Here is a 26841-nt window from a genome sequence, read left to right on the forward strand (position 1 = left end):
ATCTTTCCCTAAAGTCATCCAAGTCGTTTTTCGGACGGCTGATCAGGAAACATCATGTTTGTGATGGTGATTTGTTTGAACATTGTTATTGGTCAGTGTTCGTCAGTGCTAATCATGCTTTAGTTTCAACGATGTTGTCTATGCACGTTGTGCAGATGCGTTCATTAAAAACATCTCCAACTTATGTTGGTTAAGAAATCATTACGTTTCATTCAAACGGTGTTTGGTATTTTCTCAGATTCGTAGTGTTTACAACACGGAGGCAAAGAGAACGTAGGAGGAATAATCGTAGACGTAAGAAGGAGTCTGAGGAATCTTCATTTTGCAAAATATGCTTGTTTGCAGTCAAACCACAATTTCTGTAGATCAATATCAGCCCCAAATATACACCTCTCTCAAGGTCTCTTATGTCCACGCTGTGTCTCGTATCAGACCTTGAAACCCGACTGTGGACGGGGTCTTTGAGATGCTGCGTCCAGCGGTTGTTGGTCAACACGTAGCTCCAATGCTACCTGCTGCTAAAACCACAATGTCTTACTTTGGCATTTGTAGAGTTTATAGCGTTATAAAGAAGATGTAGTGAATATATTGCACAACTGACGTGTTTGATTGTTCTTTTCAAATAGTAGTAAATGTTGATTTCACATTGAAGAGTGAGACACATTGATTGTCTCTTATTTAACAGGCTGTTGGTGTGCAGACACAACAACGCCTGCTCCTCTGAAACATCTTTAATCTTTCTCCTCTCTTTTGTTTTGTCTCTAAAATGACTTTAAACACTTTAAAGCTGTTTCTTCTCTTTTTCTGATCTTCGCTTCAAGTGTTATCTCCTCCTTTCGCGTCCACCTCCCTTTCTTTCTTCTTCTTCACCTCCATCTCTCCTTGGTGTCTGAAGGTTTAAACTCCTCCTTTAAGCTGTCTCCTCGGCTCCTCTTCAGGAGTGAAGGGGGTTTAACGGCAGAAAGCAATACTGGATCACATACTTCTTCACATGGAGTCTCCTGATCTTCTAGTGATTCTTCCAACATTTTAGACCAAAAATAAATCAGTAAATTAGTAAATGTTGTTTTCATACAATTAAACGTGATTTAAATGTTTTGTCTGAGTCGGATGAATACGTTTCAGGTGGAGGTTTTTCCGTTTCTCCTCATTAATGCTCCTCTCAGCCAGTAGATGGCAGTAGCTATCCACCAAGCAACGAGCGCTCTTCTTCTCTCCCTCTGTTGTTTTTCCTCTCCTCTTCTTCTTCTTCTTCTTCTTCTTCTTCTTCTTCTCCTCTGTGTGTCTGTCTGTGTGCTCTTATGAAGGGCAGCTTGCCAGTGATGGAGACGTACATGTTCAGCTCTCTACTGTCATCTTCATCACTCTATCTCAGCCTTTTTCATCCCTTTCTCATATCTCATGTCTCCCTCTCTCTCTTTATCTCTGTCTTTCTCCCTCGTTCTCACTCTGTCTGATTTTCTTGTTTTTCATACTCCTTTTCTCTGTCTTTTCTTCTTTCCTCTCCTCTCTCTGTCTCTTGTTGTCTCTCCACCTTGTTCTGTTTTCTTTTTCTATCTTTCTACTTCTTTTCACATCATATTCCTCCTCTTTCCCTTTGCCGTTTTTATTTATTTATTTTCTGGATGTGTTTGTTTCCAACACGTCTCCCTCCCTGTCTATGTGTCCAACTGTCTCTTGTTTTCTTTCTTTGACTCTCGTCTTTCGTCATCTATTTTTCAGTCTCTTCTCTTTTTATTCTGCCCTCCTCTCTCTCTCTCTCTCTCTCTCTCAGTCCTTTATTGTCTGTTTTTTATCCTCCTTTATTTCCCTCCCTGTATCTCTGGCTCTATCTGTCTATTTTCTCATCCCTCTGTGTTTATCCTAATGTGTGTTTACCTGCATTTCTCGTTTTTGTTCTCTTTCTGTCCTTGAATCAATTCATCTGGAATCAGCTCTGAAACCCCGTCCAGCCGCTCCTCCTCTCCTTCCCAGTGTTTTATCCTTTTCTTATCCTCTCGTCCTCTCCTCCTTCCAATCTGTTGCTTTTCACTCTCTCTCCCTGCTGCAAACCTTTACCTGTTGGATTTCTTGCTTTCTTGTTTTTATGTTTTTTCCTTCGACTCAACATTTTTTATTCTGACTACCGATTTATTTTGTTCTATTTTCTGTTATTTTTCTCGTTTTTCTTCTTATATCCCTCTTTTCTGAACTCTTCCTCTCACTCTCTCCATCCTCTGCAGAGTTTTGCATGTGTGTCGTGTTTTGATGTGACTCCAGCAGGCTCTGGACAGCCGTGTTTATTCATGCTATTATTTATTTATCTTTTAAATCATCTGACTAAATCCTCTCTCTCTCTCTCTCTCTCTCTGTCCCTCTGCCTGTCTCGTCCCCAGTGTTTCGTGCAGCAGTTGGACGGGTTCATCTCGTGGCTGCAGGAGTCGCTGGACAGCACAGAAAACTGGACGCAGCCCAGACAGGAGCTGGAGAGCCTGAGGGTGTACCTGGACACACACCTGGTGAGAACACACATGCATGCAGACACACACACCCTCATTAACATAATACATTCCTTAACCCCTCACAGAAACCTTTATTTGACTCTAACCTCAACAAAGTCTGAACCCTCAAGAGGTGAGGACCTCTGTAAAGGTCCTCACAAAGATACACGTACAATAGCACACAAACACACACACTGTCAAAGCTCATATACATTTAGGAATAAATGTACATGAGTGTTTTTGTGCATCACATGTCTATACACACACTGCACACACCCTTGTATGAACACGTATTTGCATACATGCATATGGATGTGCCCCCCCCCCCACACACACACACACACCACTGCCACCTGTTTGAACTCTCTATTGTGCAGGTTCTCCACTAAAAGCAACGCTGTCGCTCAACTGAAGTCAACATAAATCTGCTTCCTTTCAGAACAGTTCAGATGCAGAACCAGATTTATTAACTCTGTCTGTGTTCGTATGGTGTGTAGTACAAACAACACACTACACTGCCACAAGGTGCACAAATTTAGAAATGTAGAAATCACCAAATCACTGCTTGCTGGTCGTCTCTAACACACGATGTGATCAAAGCGTGTGAGTGAAAGAAGATCAAAAAGCTGAGTATCTTTATGGAGAATCTCTGTGGCCTGTAAAGTGAGCCTCATATGTCACATGTGAGTGAATCATTGTTAATGACTCCCTTTCATAAACGAGTAAAGTTCAAATCATGTGAGTTATCCACCAGAAACTCATGCGTTTAACTTCACCTCCTAAGAAGCCAGCATGTTTGAAGTAAGAGCTTATCACCAGTTTTATTGAGAAGATCATTCAGAGGTTGTTCAGTAACTAAGTAGCTGTTGTAGGAAGTGGCTAACACGCCACTACATGTGTCCACATTTAAGACTAAACACTAATCCACCATTTTAAAGTACCTGCTAGTAGTATTATCAGTAAAAAATACTAATGGCAGATAGGGATGACTTGATTTTTGAGGGTGGCGCTGCTCCTGGATCAGGATCAACTTTATTGGACACGTATGTCGATACAAACATTTAATTTAAGCGTTTTCAGTAGCTCTGAATTCCCACAGAGCCAAGAACAAGAAATACAGCCGTGACGCCTCTGACGAGAGGAGGAAGAGGCTCCACAACACAAAACATGTGGAGATGGCTGAGTGTCGGCGCCAGAGATATCACTTGGAACAAAACAAACGCACACATTCTTGGAGGAGTCTGATTGGTGGCTGTCAGTTCACCCTTTGAATCATTTCCTGAGTCCAAAACGTTAGAGTACATCCTCACATGGCGTATATATGAGGTGTGAAGTGTTTATATATTACAGACTGTGTGTGTGTAAAAGTATATTTACTGGATATTGTCACAGGATGTGTTTTATATGTTTGAATATGAACGTTGTAGAGGTGGTGAGGAACCGCAGTATGAGGTTCAGATGAGAGGTCAAAGGTCAGCGGTTGCTGCGTCCTGCCAGCACAGAGCGATGACGTTAGAGAGGGACCAACACACAAACACTGGAATGAACGCAGACTGTCTCTCATTTCATCTTCTCTGCTTTTATCCTGATTTCTCTTTTTTTGTTCCAATTTGTTTTCATCTTTCATCTCTTTCTCGTCCTCCTTCTGTTTTACTCTCTCGCTTTCCTTCTCGCGCCATTTTATCTGTTTGTTATTTTCTGACCATCTGCCCTTTTTTCTTTCTTCTTCTCTTCTTTTTTTCTCTCTATATTCATTTCTTTATTCTGCTAAATAGCAACGGTCTTCCTGTGGTTCTCTAATTTACACACACACACACACACACACACACACACACACACACACACACACACACACACACACCTCTGAAACAATCAAGCGCCTATAGATCAGTCAGTTCTGCATCACTGTATATGAACACACACACACACACACACACACAGATGAGAAGCACTTTGGCAATTACTCACACTCTTTATGGCAAACATATGGGCTTCACACACACACACACACACACACACACACACACACACACACAGAGCAGCACTAATCAAAAATGCATTCAGGAGTACAAGGAAATGAGACATGAACACACGCACACAATCACATATCAATGTAAAAACCGATTGATGCACAATGCTGTGTGTGAACGCACACACACTCACACACACACACACACACACTAAGCCAAACAAACAAAGTATTTGCATATAAGCGTACAAATGCAAACATATATGCACAACAGTCGGCATGTGTTTTAGCTGCACACACACACACACACACACACACCCACACCCACACACACACCCACACACACACACCCAGAGGTGCTATTTGCATATATTTGCATGTTCCTAGACAGATTTCCAAATCAGCATCTCCATATCCGTCCCTGCAGAACAGCATCATGCACACACACACACACACACACACCCACACCAAGTTGTCTTGTCTGGATATTTATTTCTGCTGTGTGTGTGTTTGTTTTTGGTTTGTTTACACGTGTCGACTTTGTTGTGGGTGCCAGCAGTGCTAACGTTAGCGGCGGTTAGCTTCAATTAGAATTGCCGGCTCTTAATTGGCGCGTCTCGTTAAATAAAGCAAAAGAGGATGAAAAAGCATCGCTAATAGGACTTTGAACTGCTACACTGTTGATAGCGTGTTAGCTAACTGACTCTATGTTTGTGTGTGTGTGTCTGCGTCGATAGTCACACTTGCACTTTGTAGTTATTAGTGTGTGTTTGGGTGTATAATTGTGTGTGTGTGTGTGTTTTGTTGATTACTGCAGAGAGACAGGCTCTCTCTCTCTCTCTCTGTCTCTCTCTCTTTGTCTGTCTCTATATCCATCTCTCTTTCCTTTCTTTTCATGTTTCTCTCTCCAGCTCTGTCTCTGACAAAAGGTGTTTACGTTTTACTAATTCGCTTTGCCGAAGACATTTTTGAGGAAATGGAACCGATGACTAGATTATGATCACTGGCAGTGTTTTTCCAGTTCAGGAGGCGTGACATTTTTTATGCTGCTTGAAAGTCGTAGGAAGGAGTCAAAGCTCGAGAGGTTCACGTCCTGCGCCCCATGTGTTGGTAGGTTTGAGCTGCTAAAACACTTTGGCTAAGGTGAGGGAAAAGTCGTGGCTTTGAAAAAGTATAAAATTGAGTTGAAAAAGTCAACGTGTCCTATCCTTCAAGTCGCTGTTGACTTTTTCAATATTTAATCTACTCCATAATCTTTCCCTAACCTTAACCAAAGCTTTAGTCGCCGAAATGTAACCAGTTAAATACCGAAGCATAAATAAGGCTGGTGTTATTCTTTATTATAAAGCATCTGCCAAATGAATACATGTAAGTGTTTTTCTTTATGTTGACAAATTAAAAAGTCTGTAACCCCGGCAACGTGTTAGTCAATACTTTTTGATCCCATGTTCACATGGTATTTACATGCAATCTTTATCTGGATATCTTATCTGGATAAATCCTGTGTAAACAGTGTGAAAGGTCACTTAACTCCTGATATCTCAAGCTGCCTGTCAGAAAGCTACAATGAGCACTTCTTCTGCGAAGGAAAAAGAAGTAGAGCCTGCACAGAGTCCGGGAGACTCTTGAGGGACCACTACAATGTGCAACATGAGGGTCATGTGAGCGACAGGGGTAGCCGAGCTAGCAGGAGTGCTAGCATGCTTCTCCGCTGGCTCTAATTACAATAGAAGCAACGTTAGCAAGGACACTGGAAATTTCTTAGAGCCCACTGTGATGACCAACAGTCCCATTAAGATTTATGATTTAATTGTGATGTTATTTGTTTTTAAAAAGGAGTCGAAATAAACTTCGGTGTGTGTGTTCATGGTGATGAGGGAAACACTGATGTGTTTTTAATCGTTTTTATGGCTCAGAGGAAGAACACTGTTCACTGCTGGTTTTGGTCTTTTCATGGACTTCGTTGACAATAAGAAAAACTCAGATCAGCAGACGTGTCCTTTAATCATGCTTTTAGTTTTACGAAGTTATAGTTTATGTCATTTTTAGGATGCTGCTCTTTGTTGTATTCGTTCGTTTTCTTTGCTTCTGTCTGTCTCTTTGTTTTTGGTTTTCTATTTCTCTCTCTCACACACACACACACACACACACACACACACACACACACACACATACTCACACACTCTGTTACTCTCTCTCTCTTTCTCTATATTGCTTTCTCTTACACACATAAACACACACAGACACACAAACACACAGACACACACAGCTCCAGGGCAGCAGTGGGTGGAGTGGAGCTGCTCTCCCAATTGAATATTTGGTCCAGCTGGCGTGTGTGTGTGTGTGTGTGTGTGTGTGTGTGTGTGTGTGTGTGTGTGTGTGTATATATATTTGTGTGTGTGTTTGTGTCTATATGTGTGTTTTAGGGCGCGTGGAGCGAATAAGCACAGGTCTTTCCGGAACCCCGGGGAGATCAGTGAGGCGAGAGGACGCTGACACACACACACACACACACACACACACACACACACACACACACACAGGCTGCTCTTTGTGAGGCGCTGAGAGATGGCGGCCAATGAAAGGCCTATTGATTGGGTCTGATGGGCGATCCAGGCCTTTGAATCCCATTACCAGCAGCAACACACTATTGGTGGCAACATGAGGGGGAGAGAGGGAGAGATAAAGAGGTGAGACAGGGAGGGAGGGAGGTCTGAGACTACCTCCACACTCAACTGAGATCTGAAAATGCAGATTATGTGTGAAAACGGCCACAAGAGCACTTCAGGTTGATTTGGTAAAGATCTCCATCCATACTGGAACATCTATAGAACAGGGAAACGGCTAAAGCTCTTCTTCTTCTTCTTCTTCTTCTTCTCTTTTGTTTGAAGAAACAACGCAGCCGACAGTCAGGGATGACACAGACAGTCTGTTGCTCTGTTGAGCCTCAGCTGCCTAAACCTGTTCTGTATCTTTGCGCTACAGTAACATCATGTTTTTCAGTAACAAATAGTGTAATGGATTACTCTTTGAAATCCAGTTATTACAGCGCAGTTAATAATCCCAATAACACTCTATTACTTCTGGAGATTTCAGACATTTTGGAGACGGGCTTGTTGGCTGTCTCAGCGGGAGTTTGGTGGAGGGTTGGTATCACTTTGGTCTTATTTAGATGTGTCTTCTTAGCTGGCGAGCTGACGTTAGCTACTGGTCAGCCTACGTTCAGGACTGGTTTTGTTCACAGTTGGATAGCATGTGAGACCTGCGGCTTCACTTCTGCACTGCTATGCTAACGTTAAGCTAGCGGTTGATGGTCAGTAATACCACCAAAAGAAAAGCTGACTGCTTGTTAAACTAAAATGTGTTGAATGTAGAAAATACAACGTGTGTGTGGAGGTTTAGAGTTAGAAGACAGGTAATGTCACTAATACCGTTTTCACAGGAGTAATTAGAAAAGCAATGTCGTTTCTTTTACAGTGAGACTGCCCAACGCTGGTTTTAGTACAGCTGATTTAATTTTTCTCAATTAAATATTTTTTCTATTTCTGCAGTTGAACGACAGCGATTTTATTGCAGCTTATTGATGCTACCCGTTAACAAGGTGAACTGTGATTCCCGCTGCTGCACTGAGATGTCAAAGAAATCAGAATGATATTATGTCAAAAGTCATCTGACGATACAAACATACATTCATACAATCAATCACTTCTTAAATGTACTGCCACACAGCTGTGTCTGAGCTGACTCATAAAGAAGAGAGGGGGAGGGAGATAGAAAAGGAAAGACTGAGGTGTGAAGTCAATTCAGAAGGAAGAGAGGGAAGAGAGGGAAGCCAGGTGAGAGAGAGATGAAATATGAAGAGGGGGGAGAGAAGTGCATTTTATTTCTTAATATAAAAGCTGAGAGAGAGAGAGAGAAGGCCAGGGTGAACCCCCCCCCCACACACACACACACACACACACACACACACACACACACACACACACACACACACACACACACACACACACCTCGGGGAACACACTAGTTTCTCTCAGCTCTGTCTGAATGGAGACAATTTGATCATCATTATTACAAAGACTCTTTGATCAGATCATGTCTCATCAACCCGAGCCAGTCTGCTGTGTGTGTGTGTGTGTGTGTGTGTGTGTGTGTGTGTGTGTGTGTGTGTGTGTGTGTGTGTGTGTGTGTGTGTGTGTGTGTGTGTGTGTGTGTGTGTGTGTGTGTGTGTGTGTGTGTGTGTGAGAGATCAGTGCAGCTCAATACACAATCTCAATGTCAAACCTCAATGTCATCTCAGTATCAGTGCTGCACACCTCTTAGTGCCTCGCTAATATGCTAATGCTAAAAGCTAAATGATATTAGGTAGGCTTCTGAGGCCTTCCTACCCTGCGCTCCAGGCTAATATGCTAATGCTAACAGGTAATCTGATCACTCAGGCTTTGAAGCAGCTCTCTCGGCCCACTGTGTGTGTATGTTAATCAGAGCAGAGAGTTGTGGCGTTCTAGGACACCGGCCACAGCCGCTGAGAAATGCCCAAATCCACCTGCTCCTTCCACCGTTTAGCTGATTTTTAAACAACGATCGTCCAACACAGGTGATGGTCAGTTACCTGCAGATTAGACTCACTCACCGGCCGGGTTTCCTACAGTATTTCTTTGCTCAAATACACTTTTCTAAAACACATTTGAAAAACGGAAGTCGTGTTTAAATTTAAATTAAAAATAACAAGTTGACGTATGAATCATTAGTGATTGGAGGATTTCTGAGGCCATTGATGATATTGCGATCAATGTAAAGGTAGTTTCTGTGCTGGCTGTCATGTAACTGTTCCCTAAGATGGCGGCTCCGGTGAGTATTCCTCCAGGAGTTTGATAGCTGCTTTGGCTCTTGCTAGTTTGCCTTAACTTTCATTGTTGCGGGTGCATAGCTGCGTCTTCTCTTGAAGCTGCTTCTTACGTATTTCAGGCTCTTCAGAAGCATTTTCAAAGAGAAAATGAACGTAAACACGCGTATTTAGGCAAAGACCGTGTGAATTACGACTGTTGTCAGGAGTAAAGGTGGAAGTAGTGTGACGTTGTCAGGGGGACAGGGAGGACAGGGAGGACAGGGAGGACAGATGGGTCAACAAAGCATGCGACTTAAGACACAGCTGTGTGTCGACGTTGGTTTCTTTAGAGCGATAACAACTAAGGATCCAAATAATCATTTCACCACAAACCGTGATCTTTCTTTGACCCTGACCAAGTTCTTTTGTGCCTAAAACGAACTAAACCTTGACCGGTGTCGGATCAGAAAGTGCATGAATCATTTGTGTGAACGTACACGTTCATGAAATGTGTCACAGCTAATGGCTCTTTCACCGGAGGAAACGTCGTGTGCTTTTTGTTTCGTCCATAACTTTTGTGTAGTCTTTCTGTGCTCAGTAGTACATGCTGTAACACACACACAGGTTGCCTCGTGTCTTTTCTCTCTAGTCACACTGACTGTCTCTATTTCCTTCGCCCTCTTCTCAGACACATAAATACATACACACAGCCTCTTATTACCGCCTACTGTCTGACGTGCATAAAAGCCTGCTCTGCATGCCTTATCATCGTGTGATTGATGGCTGGCTGTTCTACTCTTATCGATTCTATGCTCTCCATATATTAAACGGAGGAAACGGAGCCGAATCGCTCGTGGAATAAGGCGCTGAAATACGATCGCTCTCCGATAGCCCGGCTAATCTGCACAACCTAATTCATTCCTAACGTCAGCCGGCCCTATCCCAGAGACGCAGACAGTCACGCTGTGTTTTCTGTAGCGCTGATAAATGTACTTTATGTTTATTAGCTGGGAGGTTTTTCACCAGCTTATCTGGAAATTATGTTGGGCAGAGTGGCGGCCGAGTCTGTAAAATTACTCAATCAGCCGTGAGATTTGAAGTAATTTACGACGTATGCGGGGCAGTAATGATTGCAGAATGCCGTCATGTTTTGTTTGGATAATACTGATGTATGAATGTGTTTTTGAGGCCGTTGTTAAGAGATATAGCTGATGGTTTGGTTTTCAAAGTGATCTTTTATTGTTTATCTGTGAAATGCAATATGTAAGGGACAGTGTCACCACTATCTGCTCACATCCGTTAAAGCTGCTTTAGGAGGTGTGAGGTTTGTGAGGAAGTCTGGTGCAGCTCACCGGGTGCAGCAAGGCACTAACGCTGCCAGGGTTGATGGTTCAGTTTCCTGCCCAGCTCAGCCTTATATTTCCTTCTCTTTGTGAACCTGATTTTAAGCAGAAATCATCAGCTATAAACCTGTGACACCTGCCATTAATGCTTGATATCTTCTCTTGCGGTGCAGTATAATCTGCTGCTACGTCTTTATCCAAAACAAACAATATATTAATGCAGAACAGCTTAATGCATCTCTTAATCCAATTAAATGACTAATAATTTCACCTAAACTGGTCACATCTGTGCTTCACTGAGAGCTGTACTGTAGGTTTTTGTAAATTCAATAGGCCAAAAATAAAAACCTTCATAGTGATTATGAACTATCTCATGAATATGCAGACGAATAAAGAAACACTTAAGTCACGTAACTCCTCTCTGCCAGTGTCTTTCATTATTTTAAAGCATCCCTCAAAACACGTCTTAGTTTTCTCTGAAATGTGAGGGACTACAACCGCACGCTTGTAACCCTCGCAGTCCTTAATGTCATCATTTTATTGAGCTATCATTTCAACGGTTTTAAAGGTGAATGAATGAACTGAAACAATAATCAGATAATGAAACGAGTCATTAGTCGCAGCTCACCATCTCCCTTGATGAAGTCCCAAACTTGGAGCTCCTTGCCGCTGGCTGCAGACCCTCGGCCTGTGTGTTTTTGTGTCCCATCCGTCTCCACTGTGTGTATCCTGCTCCATAAATATTGGTGGTGTGGAGGTCTGACCTTGTCATGTGTTGACTGATGCAGTCGGCCGTCTATCCCTCACTGCAGACGGAGGACTGTCTCAGGCCGAGTCCACAGAGGTGAAGCAGGGCTGCACAGTGGCTGCTTCTCTAAAAGACATGAACACAACATGAGGCTGAGGGGAGCTCAGCAGGGTGGGGGGGGGGGGGGGCGGTTTTAATTCTTTTTTAAGGGTTTTGGAGTGTTTTGTACAAATCCTACAATAATGACATTTATCATGTTGTCCCTCCATTATATCCACTTTCTGTTTTGTGTTTTCTTCTTTTGTCAGATAACTAAATCACCACAATGTCTTTTTTGCTTTATTCTGGAAAAGAATCAGAATCAGGTTTATTGCCAAGTAGGTTTTCAACACAGTAAACACGGTCACGATCAACAACAACAACAACAACAAAAGAAACAACAAATCTAACATCGGAAATAGAAATATACAATCATGAAATATGTAAAATATATGTGTTTTAATATATCTGTTTGTAGTTTATGTGAATTAGAAAAATAGACAGACAGTTGAGATCTCACCTCTTGTCTTTTGTCCTAATTGTGTCCTATTTGGTGACTTGTCTTCAGCTTAAGACCTTAATACAAAATTGCAGAAGCACCTTTAATGCATTGATCTCTCTTGAGATCAGGCTGATCAGTGATTCACACACACACACACACACACACACACACACACACACACACACACACACACACACCCCCAGCAGAGTCTTGAGAGTATGTGTGTGCAGCATTTCCCAAAGCAGCACAGCAGGATGTCAGAAGTGGTTAAGTCTTGAGGACTGAGCACCTTGAGGCTTACACACACACACACACACACACACACACACACACACACACACACACACAATCAGAAAGGCTGTAATGTTGTTCATAGATCTGACTGGAGTGTTTTCCAACACCGCCTCAGGCTGCTCTGTGCCTCCATCCATCCATCCATCCATCCATCCATCCATCCATCCTTCCATCCTTCCTTCTGTTCGTTTATCATTCATTTATACGTCTATTTTTTCTTTTCTATCTTTTAACTCCACGTTTCTTTCCCTTTTTGCTGTTTACCACAATTATGTTTGTTTTTCTTCTTCTTCATGTCATCCCTTCTTTCTCCTAGGGAACTATCACGTCACTATCAGTCGTAGCCCTTCTTAAAATGGCTTCACTTCATTACCACTAAGCACAGTCGGTCAAAGTTGAAGCAGGATGTCTCCACACTGTGATGGATGTTGTTTTACACTTCACCTCTGTTAGCTTGTTTCCAACCTGATCGGCTCGTCCTGACCGGACTTCTCCTTTACGTTACGAGACAAATACCTGGACCCTGATGATGATCTTTGTGTGTTTCAGAGTTTCAAGCTGAACGTGGACAGTCGCAGCGCTCTGAAGGACAGCATAATGGAGGAAGGCAGAGCACTGCTCTCTGTCATCACCTCCCACCAATCAGGTATATTCACACACACATATTCATTCACACCTCCTACACACTCACACAATGAGTGGATACACACTCAAACACACACACACAGGTGGTCATAATGGAGCCTCAACTCTGTTCCATTCATTATTAATATTTGGATTAACAGAGTGACCTTCAGAGAGGAGGACTCGTGTGAATGTAGCCGAAAGAGAGACCGAGAGAGAGATATAGACAAAGACTGAGATGGAGAGGCAGAGATGGAAAAGCAGGAAGAAAAGCCGGCGGGCTGAAACTGGCTGTCAGGGAAAGAAACATTCAATATCATTTTATGTTTTCACAAATCTTTGCAGCCAGAGAGAAAAGACAGAGAGAGAGAGTCGGGAAAAGAAGAGGTCGTAGCTTTGGTTAAAATAACTACTGTAATGTCAGGGAACCTTTGTCGTCATGGTTACGACTTGGTTAAGAATCAGGGAACGAACGTGGTCACAGTCCAAAGAAAGCACCACTGACTGCTGGTAGGAAATGGTAAAAGAACAGCGGTGTCACACTTATTCCGTCTTTGCCTCTGACTGACAACAGTCATACCGCACGTGGCCACTAGAGGTCCTCGCCAGTGAAACATAAACGCACGTGGGTCGTATTTAAATGGTAATGGTCTTCACTTACATAGTTCCCAGAGCGCTTTACAGATGATAACAAATCAGCAAACTTTCAATCCATGATTTCAATCCATAATCAGATGAAACACATGAATTAAAAAAACAAACAAACGGAGACATGAAACTAAAAAAGATTGTCTTTTATTTTGAAACTGGCTACATTTGGTTAAAAAGTTAAAGTTTCCTTGTTGTCCAGATTGCGTGTAACTTTTGTTTCAATAACATTTTGATGACTATATATGTATATATATATATATATATATATATATATATATATATATATATATATATGCATCAGATCTCTTGGACTTCATGGCAAAACTGTTAAAACTTGAAATGCTTTCGATGCACTTCTATTGAAAACGTTTACAAGTAAGTTGTCACTGCAGTAATGGGGGCTTATTAACTTCCCATACAACCTGGATCAGTCTGCAGAAGCATGGTTGACATCTATATTATACCTTTCAGGGATTTAGCTGACAACCAGCGCCTGGTTACAACTAGTAACCGACAATTACGGCAGCAGAATAGACTTCAGCTCTGCGGTCAGTAAAGCTGACATAAACACACTGAATATATATAATCTGGTTTTGTTGGTGAAGACATTAATCCCTGTTAGCAGAAGTGTTGGGATCATTAAGGATTTGACAAGAAGAAGTTGGTGACCTTTCCTCCTTCTGGCACGATTTGTTTATTTTACGAGCTCGTCTGAAATGAGTTTGACGATTGGATCGGCACCAATGTTTTTCTCTTCTTCAGTCTCTCTGAATCTCTCTCTCTCTCTCCCTTCTTTCTGGTTTATCCCTATGTCTCTCGCCCTCCAGGTCTGAAGGATATCCTCCGTATGGTTTCCAGCCAATGGGATCAGCTCCAGCGGCAGATCCGGCGCCAACATGGCTGGATGCTCCGCGCCCTCCGCTGCATCCAGGCCCGCCTCCTCTACACCAGCCAATCGCACGAACCCTTCACAGCCTCGGGAGACCCGTCGGCCAATCGGCAGACTCCGTGCCCAGCGGACGGCCTCAAGGTAAAAAACGAGCGGTGGTTTTTATTTTCTGTTCAGCTTTGAGTCTCTCTGAGATTCTGTTCATCTGTTTTTTGTTTGTTTTTTACTCTTCGGTTTATATCCTTCCATTTCCTCTCTAGTTGATCCCTGTTATCCCTCTCTCTCTCTGTCACACACACACACACACACACACACACACTCAGCTCACTGTCACACGGTCCTTTGTAAATTTCTTTGTAACGTTTGTATTGGCTGCCAATTAACATCCTGATTGGTTTCTCAGTTCTAATTGGCTGCTGGTTAATTGACTGGACTTGGTTAATTGGATGTAATCTCCCTTTCTGTGTGTCCTGTCATTCACATCTTGTCACTGCTGTGTGTGTGTGTTTAGAAATCCCATGAGTCATCTGTGGCCTTGTGTCTCTTCCCTTCTACACACAAAAACAACATTTCTCTCCTCGACTTCCTTCTTCTGCTCCGTGTGCTTTATTGCTCTGTTCATTTGTTCATTCTCTTCCTTCTCTTCACATCATTTTATCCTTCTTCCCGTCAGATTCTTACAAACATCTCCTATATTTTATTACATTTTGTTGCAGTATATTTTATTGAAAGAAAGCTTAATACTTCATTTCCCTCCCTCCAGATAACTTTCAGTCAAATCTTATAACTGACAGATGTTGCTCCCTTTAAGATCCCTAATCTGAAGGTCCCTAGTAGGAGCAGATACATGTGAACACAGTACACGTAAAACAACGAAGATCTGATAACTCCAGTGGCACCTTGAGATAGTCCACATCTTCTCCCTAAGTACTTGAGGTAGAGGTCTAAAAGGATCCAAAATCTCGGACCATGGCCATGAGAAAAACCTCCTAGGTCGGAAAGGGACCCGAGGACAGTCAGACCTGGTCCCTATCCACCTGATTTAGACCCATTGTTACAGTTTGCATCCTTCAACTCTGTATTTGACTCGACACCTGCAGCAATAGAGCGGGACCCTACCCAGATCAGATTAGCCTATGATTAGGACCCGGCCTGATTTTGGTTCCTTTCTTCCCTCCTTCACGTATTTCTGTGGTTATTAGCTTTTTCTTTTGTTTCTTTGACCCTCACTTTCCTGTTCTTCCACCTTCCTTCTTTCTTTCCCATTTTCGTGTCATCCTTCTTGTCATTATTGCTTCCCTCCTCCTTCATCCAGTTAGTTCCTTGTTAACCCCTTCCTTCCTTGCATCCTCACTTGTTTGACTCCTTCCTTCCTTCCTGTCTCCTTGTTTTTCTTTAATCCGTCCCTCTTTCATCAGATGTCCCTGCTTTTTTCTTTCTCTCTGTCTCATTTCATCTGTTTAATTTCGTTTCCTCTTCCCTGTCCTTGTTTCCTTGTTTGTCCTCCACTTCCTCTCCTCGTCTTCCTCTCCTCACTGGTTGTTCTTTCTTCTTCCTCTCCTCCTCCTCCCCCTCCTCCTCCTCCTCCTCCTCTAGCAGACCTGACTCTGGTTATTTTCAGATTGTTTAGTTGCAATTAGAGCTGCAGCAGCCTGATCACTGTGATCAGTCAACAGTGACAGCCATTAGCCAGCTACCACCTCTATGTGTGTGTGTGTGTGTGTGTGTGTGTGTGTGTGTGTGTGTGCGTGTGTGTGTGTGTGTGTGTGTTTGTGTGTGAATGTGTATTTTTGTACTTGTGTGTTGTCTGTGTTTTTACGTGTGTGTGTGTCCATTAGCTGCTTGGCCACATTAACAGTCCATTCATTATCTGCGTGAATCTCCCTCTGCACTTAAAGCTTTGATCCGTAAAACCTCCAAACAACAGACTGAGGTGTGAACCTGCTGAATTATTTCTGTTCGCTGCTCAAACTTCTGTGATATTTTAAGTTATTCAGCTCACGTCTGTTCTGGGCAGCTGAACAATGAACCTAAACTAACAGTGAAGTCCAAAACCTGCAAGATCCTCCTTCTGTGGGAGGCCAGTGTTTTCAGGAGTAATCAGGAGCTTTCTCAAGTCTCAGTTCATTCCAGACTAGTCCAAGTCAGGACTCAAACTATTTAAAGCAAGTTAAGGTTGAGTCTCAAGTCATTTGAGACAAGATAAAGTCAGGACTCAAGTTATTGAGACAAGTCCATGACAGGTTTCATGTTATCCAAGGCACAAAATGGCCGCCAATATATTAAGTGGGACCCAGATGTCTTTTTGGGAAAGTCTCATATCAAGTCTTGATGTCTTTGAGACGAGTCCAGCTGAAGTCTTAAGTAGAGTCTGACGAGTTTCATGAGTTTCATGAATGTTCAGGTCTCAGGACTCATGAATGTTGCTCCTGAACATCACACTGTTTTACGTTTACACGTGTGTCCAGGCAGCAACCAAAACAAAACAAAAAGCCCCCCACCCACATTTATGTTTCGTACAAGTCAAGTATGACCCTAACGCGGCTCGTAATCAGATGTGACAGTTTTATTTTCAGCGTCAGCTGTGGTCAACAACTATGACAAAGTGATTCAGAGTCCTGCTCGCTGGTTTTGGTGTTGAACCTGAGACCTGAGACCTGAGACCACCTGGTAACACTACGGCCTTTTCAACCGTTCACATCCATCAGACAGCTTGATGGTGTTGTGCAGGAAATAAAATCAATAATTTGTGCAGTAAAATCCCTGAATGTGGCTTTACTGTGTGTTCATTATCTGCTAGTGCTCTTTAATGACACTCAGATGCATGGCCTAATTACTGCTACAGACACCGAACACCGAGGAGGGGGGGAGGGAGGGGGGGGGGCAGACTGCAAGGTCAACCAAGGGCATCATGTTTGTGTGTGTGTGTGTTAAAAAAAAAAGATGATACAAGAATGACCAAGGGCAGAGGGCAGTTAAACACACTGCAGTTCATTTGTGTGTATGTGTTTGTGTTTTCAGTGCAGGCTTGTGAGCATCTACGTGTGTGTGTGTGTGTGTGTGTGTGTGTGTGTGTGTGTGTGTGTGTGTGTTTAAATGAACATAACCTTGACTAAAGGGCAAAATAAAGGGCAAATTGGAATAAATTTATCAAATTATGAAGCCTCGTACAATATTTATAACCAGCGGATCCACTTTTCATTACAAAAGATTAAATACCAACTTGTATCAATAATTCATCCTCTTAATCTTCATTTTTAGTGCAATTAAGAGCAGAAGCAAATGACATATTTCACACCCGGCTCTCAGATAGTTAGCACGCATTTTACTGAATGTGACTGCATCTCTGCAGGCTGCTGGTGTATATATCACATGTTTGGACACATTTATCTAAATACAATGTCATCGCAGGTTAATGATGATACCACTGATAATATTACTTAACTTTACGTTACACTTCTCTAAATGTAAAGAAATCAAGACTGATGAAATACTTCTGCTACAGGAATACACTTAGAAGTCAGCAGCTTTGAAGAAAATGCGTCTTTGAGGATGAAACGTTGCAGATTAAAAGACAAACTGTTCAAAAGGTTATATGATATTGATCCACATGTGGTTAGATGTTGTCAACTCTTCACAAAACTTGTGTTCACATTTTGCACCAACTGGCCCCTTTAAGGTCCACTTACTAGCTTATATTGGCGCTTTCATCTGCATCTCACCGTCTTCTTCAGCGAATGGAATTCCAATGAAAGTCCCTGGAGAAAGCCAGTAAGTGGACCTTATGTTGAAGTATTCTGTCTTTCATCTCTTCCCTTCTATTAATTAATGGCTGATATGGTCGCTGTAGCAACAACAGGTGTGGTGTGAGGTCATTAATTTAGGCTGGGCCTTAACGAGTCCCCAGTGAGTAATACTGTGTGTGTGTGTGTGTGTGTGTGTGTCTCCTGGTGCTCATAAGAGCTTGTTGTTAACATATGTCGCTGACAAGGTGTCCGACTTTTCAGTCTGTCATCTCATTATTGATCCCTCCTTCTTTTGACTCATCTTTACATTTTAATACTAACAGATGGAGACAGAGAGACATGTCCACCCGTCCGTCCTTCTCTCCCTTCATCTTTCCTTTTTCCATCTCTTCCTCCTCCTCTCTCTTCTTCCTCCTTCAGTTCCTCAGTTTGTCTATCCAGTTTTCTCTCCATCCATCCCTCCAGTTTTCCTGACTTCCTTGTGCATCAGTGTTTCTTTCCCTCTATCCTCCATTTCATCATCCACCCCCCCCTTCCCTTTGTTATTCCTCCATCTGTCCTCTCCTTTCCTACCTGTACCCCCTCTTTTTATCTTCCCCTTCATTATCACTCCCCCCCTCCACACCTTTTTGTCTCCCATATCCATCCATCCCTTCCTAATTGATCATCCTTCCATTCTTTCCTCCCTCCCTCTCTCTTTCTCGCCTTTCTTCTTCTTCTTCTCTCTCCAACATCTTTCATTACTTTTCCGTCCCTCATCCTCTCATCCCTTTCTCTGTTTCCCCTCATCTCCCTTTTTTCACATCTGTCGTTGATGCATCAGTTTCTTCCTCCTTTCATCAACTCCTCTCTTTTCCCTCTCACTCACCATTTCTCCTTTCTCCCTCCTCATTCATCCTTCCATCCTGGTGTCCGTCCCTCCTCTTTTCTTTCCCTGTAGATCTTTACTTTCACACCTCTTCTGGCATCATCTTATATCTTTCACTGCATCCCCCATCTGTCCATTCCTCCTCCACCTCTCCCTCCATCTTCCAGCTCTCCCCCTATCCCTCCCTCCTCCCCCTTTCTCTCCGTCCATCCGTCTGGAGAGGGGTGATTCATGTAAATGTCAGGAAATATCAGAGCCGGGATGGTGGGATTAGGCGGCGAAGGAGAAGATACACTGATACCAGCAAATATAACGTTTCAACAAGATGGGCAGCACCGGGGATTAGGACACACACACACCCTCAATACACACACACACACACACACACACACATAAACCCTTTCAGAGGTGTGTGTGTGTGTGTGTGTGTGTGTGTGTGTGTGTGTGTGTGTGTGTGTGTGTGTGTGTGTGTCGTATGAGAATATTGTGTTATGTGTCTTCTACAGTGTGTCGCTGCATTTGAAAGATTTGTTGTGCTTGTGTGAAGATTTTAAAGTGGTATCTGTAGCGTTTTTTGCATATTGAAGATGAAGGTAAAGGTTGAGTGTGTGTGTGTGTGTGTGTGTGTGTGTGTGTTTTGGCGGTGTGAGTGAACACAGACAGAGAGCGAGTGAGAGAGGTAGAAAGGTGTTTAATACGAGTGTGAAAGCAGTGTAATATTTAACAGCTTAGTGGGATTTGTCTGTCACATTACAGGGGATTGGACTGAGTCTGGTAACACACACACACACGCACACACACACACACACACACACACACACACACTGAAAAGGTGAATGGATGTGTTCAGTGACAGCTCCTGAATGTGAATCTTTCTCTGGAGTTACAGGTGTTCGCTGTTATTCTTTAATAACCTCAGCACGACCACGCTGAGGTCATGTCCTCTGTATTTTTACATTCTACATGTAAGAAATAGAAACATCAGCAAACAAAAAAAAAAGAAAAGCAACACATAAAGTGTTCAGTATCTCCTGGCAGCGCGGAGAAGACATTTAGACCTTTATGTGTAATGAAAAATCCTAGTTATTAAAATATTTCAGCAACTTCAATATTTGTATTTATCCAATTAATCAGGGGTTGGGGAGGGCTGGGGGCCCTGCTCACGACTCAAAGGAGCTTATTCCTTATTTGTTTACTGATTACATGACAAGGTTAGTTTGGAAATATGTGATGTCTATCTGACAGTAAATATCTGATCACTAAAGGTCAGCTCTGGATGGATATTGGCGTCAGTAATCACAGACTGAGGTTGAACTGACTGCTCCTAAAATAGCTCTGCAGGGCTCCTCCCAAAATGCACCGATTGTGGTAACTGTTTTATTTAATTATTCACAAATCCCAAGAATAATGAAGGTGACATTGATCCAGTGGTCTCACGCGTGATGAAGAGACTTAAAAGAACAACATACTACAGGCTTTCTTTAACATGTTTCATGTTGCTCTTTACTATCAGAGACCCAACAAAAGATAAAATGATAAATAAGTAATATCACATTTCTTAAAGCAGAACTGTGAGAAACGGAGGGAGGCTTAAAACATCTAACTCTGACCCTGAAAGAGGATGCGAAGAAAATCAACATAAATAACTGAAATTGTATTCTAATCTTCTCTTCATTTTAATATATTTTCTGATTTCTTTATCCACTTCGTACTCCGCTCCTGAGATAGCACATACTGTACAATATCAAGCCAGCCTCACTGTATATTTTTGTATATATCATTTTCTTTTTCCAAGAGAGTCTGGAAGTCTGGAACATACCAATTTCCCTGGGGAGGGGGGGTGGGGGGGGGGGGGGGGTGGTGAGGTTGGGGCGTGTCACGCAGGGTGAGGTGGAAGAGAGGCGATGGGTCGAGATTAGACCATGTTCCTTTGGACACGGGGGACACAAATCCTGTTAGAGAGCTGAACCAAACAGCCCTGAGCACACACACACACACACACACACACACACACCCCTTGAACACACATACATCCACATTTCTGACACGCAAAGAACACATGTAGCTTTTTCTGGATACATTTTGTGCGCACACATGTTGTGTTTGTATGTGTGTGTTTGTGTGTTTGTATGTTTGTGTGTGAGCGTGTGTGTGTGTGTGTGTGTGTGTGTGTGTGTGTGTGTGTGTGTGTGAGAGAGAGAGAGAGACATTTTGGAAGTAAGTAAGGTAAGAAGTGACCTCCCAGGTGGCACTTCACACAGTTAAATAACGTTTACTGTGTGTGTGTGTGTGTGTGTGTGTGTGTGTGTGTGTAGACGAGGCACTTGTACATTTGTGATTGTGACTGTTGGCACTTGTATGGTGACTCTGACTGTGTGTGTGTGTGTGTGTGTGTGTCTTATCAGTGTAGCTGGTGGAGACAGCTTGTTGGCCTCAGGCCTCTATTTCACCCTACAGACCACACAGAGGAGGAGTGAGGGAGGCAGGGAGGAGGGGGGAGGGGAGGGAGAGAGGAGGGAGGGACAGTATGGATCAAGGTGGGGATGGGTGAAGAGAGGAGGAATCAAGGTAAAAGAATGAGGGAAAAAAAGATGGAGAGAACCTCTCAGACTCAGGAGGAGAAGTGAAGATCTATTCAGGGACATATTTTCAAGCAAAGGAAACACTACAGTGTTGCACCGCACGGTTGGTGCTCAGGGTGGATGCAGGACGTGGTTACAGTTAGGCTTAGTTTTGGATAATTAGTGAAAGATTGTGGATTTAGTTTAATGTTAGTAAATGTTGGTCAATCTTTCTTCAACCTTAACCAAGCTGTCTTTGTTTTATGGATTTCATACGGCTGAAACCAGTGATTACTTTAATCATAAATCTGTTGAATATGTTTTTTAAATGTATCATTCAGTCAGTAAAAGTCCATCAGAAGTTTTGAGAGCCCAATGTGACGTTGATTCGTCCTCCCGTGATCTTCACAGTCACATAAAACAGAGAAAAGCACAAGATTTCGTTTTTCTTTTTTTGGCTCCAGTCTCCAGTCATGGAATCTCGGAGCGTCACTGAACACACCACCACAAAGGAGACTTTTCACAACAGCTCTTCCTTTTAGTTTCAGTTAATACATTGTGGCTTACGGTTTCACATATATGTTGTCTACAATTCAGTTTCTCTCTCAAATAATCTTCATAAAAGATAAGTTTCAGTTTAAATACCGAAGAGCTGAGAATGTTTTCTGGGGCGAGGAGGAGGAAAGCAGCGAGGACAGGAGAAATGAAAACAGTAAAAAAGAGGAGGATGAGACGAGGAAGAGGAGGGAAGTAAGAAAAAGGGAAGTGACTGCGATAGAGATCCAGGATGGTTGACTCTGAGCGTGGAGATTGAAGCATCCTGAACATGCAGAGCGGCTCTTCTCCCCCTCTGAGTGATTTAAATATTGACCTCAGGTTATTACCAGCTTTTTAAATCAAATTACCGAGTGTTGGACTCCTGCCTGATACCTGATAGAGCCCATCAGACGGCTCGTCCCGCTCCCGGAGCTCCACCACACAGCACTTTACATAAATTAAGATTAAAGTTGGGAAGTTTGGGGACTTAGTTTAACCACGCAGTGACGCTATCAGGATAATTTGTGTTAAAAAAATCTCAGTGTTGGTGTTAATCCCTGGTTTAAGATCTGCAAAGCTGCATTTCCAGGTCATTTGAAAGTGATAAACCTCAGTGTTTGCAGCTGGAGGGTTTTTATGTTACACAGCAGCAGCAAGTTTCACACCAACACTGTAGGTTAGCTCTTTAAAATAAACCAAGAGATGAAAGTTTGCTGGATCAGGAATATATGAATAAAGTTATTTAACATATCGAACTCTGATATTCCCCATAAGTGTCTCCAGAAGAGCCCTTAAATTCTCAGAAAAAAACAAATTCAAGCAGTTCACACTGAAGCTGATCTAGATATCGTGCATCATTTCATAAAACTGTAAATTAAATGTTAATGTTTCTCCTCTTTCATCCTTAATGAACTCTTACTCAATAAAACTGAAAGCTTTGAGGAGTGAGTTTCAACAAACATAAGAACATATAGATTTGTAGTTCATCAATGAATGTAAAGACGCCATTATATGATTTGAATTTCACTTCATGACCATTCATTTCATTTGAATTCTTCCGTAACTTACTTCATTATCTGAAGACGTCTGATTCTGGGATAAACAAACAAAAGTACGTTTCTCACGTAAAACAAAGCCAAATGTTGGATTTGGCTTTAAATGAATCTAAATTAAAGGATAATCAAACATTTAACTTTATTTCAGACGTTTCAGTCCATATTTTACAAAAATAAAAGAGGGAATCAGACAAATACATAAGAGAAAAAAACCAAACATCCAGAAAAGATCACCATCGTGTGAAATTATCACCAGAAACCTGTTTATCAAGAGTCACCACGACTCCAATGTGTGCTACATTTAGTTGGCTTCACCAGAGCATTAATAATGTTGTGACATCTGTATAATCCACAAGATCTGCACCTTTCAATGGAATAAGTCATTTCACATGGATGTAATTTTAATGTCATAATACTATAATAACAAGTCAAATAGTGCAGTTGTTCCTTCAGTGTACATTTTCTAACTCAAACAGTTTAAGATATTTCATTTTAGATTTTGACCAAAGTCTTAAATTCATATTTGGATTAAATTAAGTTGGTGTTGGAGGACAAATATTAAACAGGAGTCAACGTTAATAGTTTGTTCAAGAGTCAAATGTTTTGAAGATAAATATGAAATTTGTGTTATAATAATGGAATTATTCTGATAACCAATTCGTTTTTTTCAACTTGCTGCTCTGCTGGTTTCAATCAAACTTAATCGTGAGTCAGAATTAACTGAACTGTCCAAACATTAAGATTCATAAGTCTTTCAATAAACTTTCCACTGCCGCTGTGTGCTTCCTCTGAAGGTGGACGTGTGTTCGTGATGAACTGAGTTTCAACGTGTCGCTTTCCCAGTAAACTGTTTAAAAGTTTGACTTCCTGCTGTTGTTGTCCTCGCATCGAGCCGCTCATGAAGCCAATTGAGTATAAATGACGTTATAATTGATGTTTTAGCACACTGAGGTTCTTAAAACTGTTTTCTGACCTTTTTGCATCAGAGCCTGCGTGATATTGAAAGCTGATGTTGTTAATTATCACCAATAATCTGCTGCGGCTCATGGAAATGACTGAAATCAGCCTAAATGAATGCTCCTCTGAACACATGCGGTCAGTGAATCCATCTTTTTTTTTCTTTTTTTTTCATCCAAAAGTTGTTGAGACACAAAGTGAAAACTGTCTCACACGCCCTGCTCTCCTCCCTCCCACCTGCAACATCTATAACAGCTAAATGAAATATGCAAATAATCGCCGCCGATCCCAATAAGAAATAATTAACGCTGTCTGCTCTCCATGGCAGCAGGTATTAGCATGCCAGAGCACTCCAAAATGTAATTTATAAAGTGAGTTTAAAAAAAAACAGCCAGCTCTTTCTGTGTCTTTGCCAACGGCAATCTGACGTTTCTAATGCACTCTGAGAGAGGGAATAAATTGATAGTGGTGGCGGCGGGCTTTTTCTCTTTTAATTTTCCATTCCTGATATTTTTCAAATATTTAATTACGTGGATGGTAAAAGTGAATATTTAAAGTGGCTGTTTTTCTTTTCTTTTTTTTTGAAGCTACACAGGGTTTGTGTCATATTACCTTGTTAAACATGGATATGGCGGTGGTGATTATTAGAGGAGGTAGTTGAGTTTGATGAAAGTTGCAGGAAAGTGGCGGCGGCGGCAGAGCGGTCGGTTAACGAGCCGACGCCTGGAGAGCCGAGAAATGAGTTCGCTTCCGTCAGCTCGACACTTTGACTGACGGCTGGAAGAAAGTTTGGATGTTTCTCCTCCAGCTTTCTTTTAGTGGTTACATGCAGAAGTGAAGCTTGTATTTATGTGTGTGTGCTGCCGTGAGTGGCCGTCCCTCCACATGTGTGGTTCCATCAGAACGTTTTACAGCGCAGGACATCAAAACAGGGGTCATCATGTGTTGTAATCATGAGTGTGTAGGAACAGGAAGTAGTGAAAAGGTGTGTTGTGTCCCAGGTGTGTTCGAGTGATAACCATTTAGAGTAACCAAAGAAGTCAGTATGCAAACACTCACACATACACACATAATTATTATGTTTTTATAATTTCTGAGAGTTTTATTTTTACTCCTGTTTTCTCCCGTACGTCAACACATTTCTGCTCATCGCTCCTCCTCACGCCTCCTTTAACAGAACTGATCTTATTTATTGTTTCTACCTTCTGTTGTGACTTTGCAACAAGAGACAGAGAGGATTTTATTTCAAAATAAGAGCATGAGAATGTGATGTTTTTAGACTGAAGGAGGAAGATGATTCCCTCTCTGATGAGCAGATGAGATGTTTTGTCTATTTTTCTCTCGGTCTGTTTTCCAGCTGATTGAAAAGATGTTCTGAGACAGTGGACACTATTTATTTTTCATTAGGGAAGGCTGTGAAGGAATTCAGCTCAGACAAAAAACAGACACACACAACATGCATACATGGACTTACACATGAATACAGATGAATAAATCTATTCCAGGACACAAAGAATAAACACATCGTCCAGATGTACACACACACACACACACACACACACACACTGACTGTCCTCCTGGTGACTTAATTACATCCCCCCTCCCCCTCTCTGCTCTCAAAGCCACACAATCAAAACCACATTTTGATATCATTTCACTCATTTGTATTCGCACATCAAGGCGCACACACACTTACTGCACAAACACACACACACACACACACACACACACACACACTTACTGCACAAACACACATGTGCACACACACACACACATTCCCGTCCCTCTCTTTTCTAAGACTCTCCGTCTTGTTCTTAAATAAAAAAGATAAAAAAGGACCACAGTAGGCTGTAATTACTACCAGAGCATCAGATGTTGGTGTGTGTGTGTGTGTGTGTGTGTGTGTGGGGGGGGGGGGGTTCTTTTTCTCATGTTGATTTTTTTGTCTGAACAAATAATGAATGAGAATGAATATGCAGTGTGTGTGTGTGTGTGTTTTACATCTGATGCTGTTTTAGAAACGGTGTAAATGCAAGTTATTCCTGCTCGTCACGACTGACTGCCTGAAGACGATGTATTGGACTCAGTTAGATGTTTCTGTTCACTTTCACTGAGACGAGGAGGAGGAGAGTGAAGGGAGGAAGAAAAGTAATGGACAGGATAAGAGAGCAGTGAAGGAGGAGTATAAGAAGGAAGGATAGAGGAGAGGACAAACAGGGAGATGGGTATCAAGATGGCAGGACAAATGAAGGAAGAGAGGAAAGACAAAAGGACAAGAGGATGAGAAGAGATGGAGAGAGAGGTGGAGGTTAGAGGAGAGGGATGGACAGGCTGAAATGGAGGGAGTGATGGAGGGATGAAGGAAAGAGAGAGAGGAAGGAGGGAAGGACTGAGGAGAAAGACGAGTAGGAGGTGCAAAATGAAAAGAAAAAAGGGAGGGATGAAGATGAAGGCATGGAATATGAGCAGGGAAGGTTAGCAGTGTAGAGTGGACTGGGAGATGGAGGGAGGGATGGAAGAGAGCTGGTCTTAAAGGATGAAAACAACAAGGAGAAGAAAGAGTGAGAAAAGATGGATAGAATAAAGTTTAACAGTGAAAAAGAAGGCGAGAAGAGTGAAAATATGGAACGAAGGAGGATAAGATAAAACAAGATATAAGAACAAAAGATGAGAAGGAAGGCAGGGAGGTTTGATGAAGAGTGATAAAAGCAAGGCTGAGGAGGGGAGAGGGGGAAGTGTAGGATGTATGA

The 26841-nt window shown here is 42.2% G+C and overlaps 1 protein-coding gene across 1 annotated transcript in view; it reads left to right on the forward strand.

Annotated features, from left to right (window-relative positions):
* akap6 (A kinase (PRKA) anchor protein 6) overlaps positions 1-26841 on the forward strand; it is a 142895-nt gene that overhangs the window by 27221 nt on the left and 88833 nt on the right. The window contains exons 10-12 of the mRNA XM_070920560.1: positions 2376-2498; positions 12753-12849; positions 14306-14508. Of these exons, the coding sequence (XP_070776661.1) occupies positions 2376-2498; positions 12753-12849; positions 14306-14508 (423 nt within the window). The remainder of the gene's footprint in view (positions 1-2375; positions 2499-12752; positions 12850-14305; positions 14509-26841) is intronic.

This window comes from Enoplosus armatus, chromosome 15 (assembly GCF_043641665.1).
Source record: "Enoplosus armatus isolate fEnoArm2 chromosome 15, fEnoArm2.hap1, whole genome shotgun sequence".
Taxonomy (NCBI): Eukaryota; Metazoa; Chordata; class Actinopteri; order Centrarchiformes; family Enoplosidae; genus Enoplosus; species Enoplosus armatus.